This window comes from Siniperca chuatsi, linkage group LG4 (genome assembly GCF_020085105.1).
Source record: "Siniperca chuatsi isolate FFG_IHB_CAS linkage group LG4, ASM2008510v1, whole genome shotgun sequence".
Lineage (NCBI taxonomy): Eukaryota > Metazoa > Chordata > Actinopteri > Centrarchiformes > Sinipercidae > Siniperca > Siniperca chuatsi.
Genome location: NC_058045.1, coordinates 32406161 through 32412215, shown reverse-complemented (window position 1 = coordinate 32412215; position 6055 = coordinate 32406161). Strand labels below are relative to the sequence as shown.

General features: G+C 44.5%; 1 protein-coding gene across 6 annotated transcripts in view; it reads right to left on the bottom strand.

The window, feature by feature from the left end:
* Positions 1-202: 202 nt before the first annotated feature.
* LOC122874409 (ankyrin repeat domain-containing protein SOWAHC) overlaps positions 203-6055 on the bottom strand; it is a 71411-nt gene continuing 65558 nt past the window's right edge. For 4 of the 6 annotated variants that reach the window (XM_044192240.1, XM_044192243.1, XM_044192239.1 and 1 more), the window contains 2 exons: positions 2362-2457; positions 203-1924 (listed from right to left, as the gene is read on the bottom strand). In XM_044192240.1, coding sequence (XP_044048175.1) covers positions 1776-1924; positions 2362-2457 — 245 coding nt within the window. In that variant the 3' untranslated portion in view covers positions 203-1775. Of the gene's footprint in view, positions 1925-2361; positions 2458-6055 lie in introns of those variants that run through there. The other 2 variants (XR_006377604.1, XR_006377603.1) reach the window with 2 other exon arrangements.

The following is a 6055-nucleotide window of genomic DNA, read 5'->3' as shown; positions in this document are numbered from 1 at the left end:
GAGACGACCAGCAGATTTTTTAAAATGTCCTTTTTCATTTTTTTTCTCCGCAGTTGAAAGTCCGAACATCAGGAGGCAATAAAAAAACATCTGCATTATAAAATGACCCGCTTTATAATAAACCCTGCGTCAAACACACCGGAAATACTATCAGTCTTCGGCTTTTAGTGTTTAGCTCACAGGAAAAATAAAAAACAGGCAACTGAATTTACTTTTTAATGTCAGAACTTTCTAATTTGCAAACCACAGTTTTCTGGAGATGATGTAAACAGCTCATATTTCATTTGATGCAGTTCAAATGAGCGAAAGGCCCCAAAGCTGGCCAGGTTAGTGGAAAACTCATGTACAGCACTCGCTGCTGCCATTTATTACAAAGTGATGAGAGAATATGAACATTTTTGCACTAGTGGTCCTTACAAAGTTTACTTTGACTTGAACCGTTTGTCATTTAAATGTAAAACTAAATTTACAAAAGCAGATTAACCATAACAGTTGAGCTGATTGAGATTTGTAGTGTTTATAAAATCTATACATTATTGTGGAATAAAACATCACCAAATATTATATAACATTAAACACAAAGAAGAAGGAGAGAAGAAGAAATTCACAGGTTTTTTTAAAACAATTTCTTGACGTTTTATTGGCTCAACAGTGAGTCAATAAATAGAAAATATAATCCACAGATAAATCTACAATGGAAACAGTAATTAGTTGCAGCCCTATAATTCATTCCCTCAGCGAAAAGTTACATTAATTAGACATCAACAAAATACAATTACAGGTAATTTTATAATTCTGTATTGCTTATTACTTTGCATAATAATTTGTGCTCTCGATATTAAATCGAGAGCACAAATTAGTAATTCATGTGCATTCATTATTATAATCGAGAGCCGAATTATTGAATTGGTATATAATATGTAATATATTGTTTGTATAGACATGGATTAGGGTTGAATTCAGCTCTCTGTGAAAAGCTGCCGTTCCTCCTCGTCTCCTAAACACAAGCTGTTTCAGAATCAGATCAGAAATACTTTATTGATCCCCGAAGGGAAACTCTTTGTTACAGCAGCTCGCCTTTACGTCAGTGCACACAGGAGAAAGTACTAGCAAACAATATAATACACTATAATACAGGTCAGAAAATAAATGAAGTACCAGGTGGGTATAAGTATAAGATAAAATAAATGTGTATGAGGTATTTAAGTGTTTAACATGAAGGGTCAGGATGGTTGAAAAGTGTGTGTGTGTGTGTGCGTGTGTGTGTGTGTGTGTCCACCTCTATATTCTCGTAAGAAAGACGTTAACCTGTTTGTGTTGGGGGCGATGCAGTGCTGCTGGATCACACTTTATATCAGCAAATCAGTTCTTTGGTTTCGAGTGTTTGGTTTGTGACTGAACTAAGAAACGAGGTGAAAACAGACTGAGTTCCTCTGAGGCTTCAGCAGCCTGAGATCTTCACTCATTAACTTCAGATAAACGTTTGAATACATTTTTACGCAGAGTGAGGACCAGTCCATCACTTCCACTGAAATCTGGAGTTCAGCCAGTGAAAACCGCCTCATTAAGGTCGGGGAACGCTCGCGGTCACGGTTCCATTTTTACTCAGGTCTTATCGACTGCTGGGCCACGCGCGTCGGGCCCGGCGCAGGCTGTGGTGACGGTCGCTGGTCTCGTGACGCCAGAGAAGAACGAGGCGTGAGTCTGCTGCCGTCCTGGGAGGCGGTAGGTGCGGGTGGCAATGTTTCATAAGGTTTCCGGCAGGAACGTAAAAGTCATACTTGGAGGTCCAACACGTCATGAGACGCAGACTGAGGCACCGTCCCGAACTCCAGGTTGAGCTGTCCCTGACTGCGAGAGCGAGACAGCAGTAAAGAAGGAAGAGCGTAACGCTGCGTCTGTCTTCCCCGATGAAACCTCCCACCTGAAAACAGAGGAACATCCTGACTGACCCGGAGGGAGGCGGCCCTGCTGTGACTCAACCAAAGTCCAGGTCAGGAAGAGACCGTAAACATGTCTGAATCAGATCTGTTTTTACAGATATATGATGAATCCTTAAAGATCTGTTTCAGTTTGGTTTGTCTCATTTGATTTAATGTTAACAATGTTGTCAGTCAACCAGGGTCCAATGACAGAACTTCAGATTTATTCGATACAGCAGCTAGACTATATTTAGTTGCAAAACATCAGAAAGGAACATTTTTATCCTTTTACTCTCATCTTGCACCACACAACATGCTTCAATATTATCTGAAGCGCAGAATTATTATTATTAAATAATAACCAATTCTTAATAATACAGTAGAAAAGCTGTTAGAAAATTAGATGAATTTGGGAAAATGATTAAACGAATTCACTCACCTGACTGAGAGTCCGGTTTGCTGAAGACGTCGGTGCAGCCGCTCCAGTAGTGAACGGCCGTCTTCCCGTGATAATCTCTTATGCTGGTTTTAGCATCTGATGGCAACAAGAGAACAGCATGTTTAAGTTTCAGCAGGGGAGCGGAAAACTAGAGAACATCTCGCAACATCGCAGAAACGTGTTTAGGCTTGTGTGAGGTGCAGAAGTTGATCTGTGTGGAGCGATGAGGAGGCTGTAACCTTCCTCACGTGAACACGTCACGCTTCCGTCTGCGAGCTCTAACAAACCTGATGACTGCATGAAACATTAGCAAAGCCCTGCAGTGTTTACGTCTGTGTTTACTTGCTATCAGTCTTCGCTGTGTTTCACATTACTGCCGCCTGCAGATCGGCGGAAAAATGGAAAACCGTTGGCAGGAGCGTGCATGTGTGTCTTTGTGTGTGTGCACAACAACAAACAAGACAGGGCCCCGCTCGTAAAAACGCCGCCCTGCGGCCTTTAAATCATCGGCTGTCCGCAGACCTGGAGGTGCCAACAGCTACATCAAATGTTCAGTTACATCTTCAGCGCTTACCTCAGGTAACGGTGGACATTTGGACTAAGCAGGTATTTTCTTTACACGCCTACTCTGCAGCATCAGTAACAAATACACTGTACTGAAACTTTCAAACCCACACAACCATACTACTGTCAGAGTTCACAGGCTCCAAGGTTAAACTGTCAGCTGGCTTTCTAACCTCCCAGCATGGCCGCCACGCTTGTGTCAGACAGGTGGCTGCTGAACTTTCTGAGAAACAAACGCTCCTCCTCACCTGTGGGGGTCATTAAAATAACATCCTCACTGTTTATCAGGCTGTAGGAATGCAGCTACTGAGGCTGCATTTCCCTTCTGATTTTCATCAACACATCCTTGGACCCGCGCTCTGTCACCTGGGGGTTTCCACAGGCACCAGGGTGGCTAATTAGCAAACGGCTTCCTGGCTGCAGGCCTGGTGGACGGGCCTAAATCCCTCTCCTCGCCCCTCCCTCTGCCCTCTGCAAACAAGAGGCTCAGAAGGAGGCTGCAGAGGCCCAGGAGAGTCCCGGAGAGAGAGCGGGTAATTATTTGAGATAACATGCGGAGGGAGGGGGGGGGGGGGAGAGCAGTGAAAGGTCAACAGCTCCTTCTCTCGCTGAGGACAGTCAGCAGGATGAATGACACCACGTCCACTGTCTCCTGACGAACGTCTGATTCAGTATGCAGACAGCAAGCCTGCCAGTCTAATCTGAAAGAAGAAGAGTGTGTTGTCTGTTTTGATCTCCATGTTTGGCAGCTTGATGAAAAATGAAGGTTAACCCCTTCAGAACTGGCACACATATGTCCAGAACTTGGAAACACGGAAGTCACGGGTCCGAGTGCCCGTGGCACCGGATCCCAGGTTTGGGGCCTTCGTGTGGATTTATGGCGCCTCCTCAAAGATGGAACTACTTGTTGTTGGCGTCGGCAGTCAGCTCGGGCTGCTTGCTACACATTTCTGATGCTGGTGGAGAAGACAACATGAGCCAAGCTGAAGAAAGACGCCGCAGTTTTCTCCTCTTCAGTCACAAACTTCTAACAGAGCGATGACGCTGCAGAGCGATCGCTGCTCTGTATGAATGAATGAACGCAGTCACGGTCACTACGGTGCAGGTCCCTGCGGCGGGACTCCCGTTAACGCCTTGCCTCAACTATAAATCTTCCTTTAGTGTGGACATAAGCTGTTAGCGTGTCAGTCCAAAGAGTGATTTTTCCCTTGTCGATGGTTTCATTTGAAGGATTTTTAGCGTCCCAAAGAGGTAAAAGTATTTCACAGGAAAAAATCTGAGAATAGTCCAAAAGATAAATGTTATGCACCAGAAACATTGAATCTGGCGACCCCTCAGATACATCTCATTTTGACCGGACACCAAAGTTTTCGTATTTTCTCTAGCCAAGTTTAAAATGTGTCATTTCTTTCTTTTTCTTCTTCTTATTTTACAGTTTCTAACCATGTTTGTGGGAAAATCGAAGGCCTCTGAGGACTTAAAATCAGTCATAATGTGTAACTATCGGTTACAGAACCTGCACGACTCAAACCCCCAAACTTTAAGGATGTGACCTAAGTATCCTCAGTGTTAGCTGAATGAGTTTGACTCAGTGAGAGCAGGATACATGTCGATATATCACCTCTCTGAAACAGTGTTTTGGGGTTTTTTAAATGTTTTTTTATTTGACAGGAACAGCTGAAGAGAGACAGGAAATGTGCGTGTGTGCGGGGGGGGGAATGCAGCTACAGGGATGCCCCGATGTGTTGGTTTTAGTTGTCTCTGTATCTGTGGACGTGTATACACAGCAGATATAGCAGTTCTTTGTTAGACTTTGCATTTCCTGGAACGTGCTGTAAAACTTGCCTGTTTGATCCCATATTTCACAGTCACTGTGAGTTTAATCAGGACTCTCATCTGAGGAGGCTGGAGACTAAACTCAGTCATCATGTTGCAGCACAGAGGAAGATGCTCCTGTGCTCCTCGCTGTGACGTTGAAAAGCTAATGGTTACACTCTGTAACTGACTCTGGTCATTACGGACAGTTAAACTCCCACCGACACTCCGCCCACCTCCGGCAAACACGGTTTAAACTGCCACCGCTGCTTCTCCGAGAAATAAAACCTCACCTCCGCTGCAGCGAGGAGGCCTCGCGTCAGCTAAACTTACTTTTCATGAAACTGTATCTTCGCTGCAACTACCAGCCAAGTTCAACACAGTCCAGGAGTTTTTATGTGAGCACGTGTTGTTGAACAATTCTCATTTGTCTTGTAGAAGAAGTTTTTCTCAAAATCAAACAATTAAGAGTAAAAGTTGCAGCTTTTAGTGTAGAGATTGGTCTGTGAGCCTCTACGTAGATTTTTTTCTGTATGATTCTTCGTTTGGTGTTTACTGTGATGTTTTAGATCACCAAAATATAAACTACTATTATTAAGTGTTTTTAGATGCCTGCCGCCGCCTGCTCCTTGTTTCTTCAGTATTGCCTGAGTTATCCTCGACCCCTCTCATTTCCCCCCCATGTTAACCAGATCAGCCTTCTTCCATCTCCACAACATGGCCGGCCTCCGAGCCAAACCGTCATTTCCTGGGATCGACAGCGTCCTCTAATGATAATGACCTCCACCGGCTCCCAGTCAAAGTCTGAATCAACCATAAAGTGCTTCACACGACGTACAAGACTCAATAATCGGCTCCTTCCCACCTCCTGATCTCCTCCGCAGATCCTGAATTCACAAACACGATGCAGCGACAGGTGTTCCAGCTTAAAGAGGAACTCCTCACTAAATGTTTTGCTTCTGCCCTGTGCACATAATCACAACTGTGTCGATAACTGTTGGTATATAATATTAATGCAGGTGAAATGAATCAAAATGAGCTTGTATGTGTCTGTTTGGATTTGAAAGTTTGGCTCAGCTGAATTCTCTGGCCGCTCCCGAAGCGAGACGAAACAGGCGGGACTCTGAGGTCTGTTACGTACGTTGACACCCCCCCCCCCGACTGTGGTGGCAGCTGCTGATCCAGGAGTAAAAAGCAGAACACTGGCTAACTGTAGCTTGTGCCTCTCACGCAGAGCTGCTGGTAGCGTTAGCATTAGCAAGACTGAAAAACGATGTCGTACACGAACGAGATTCATTCCTCTGCAGTGGCAGTA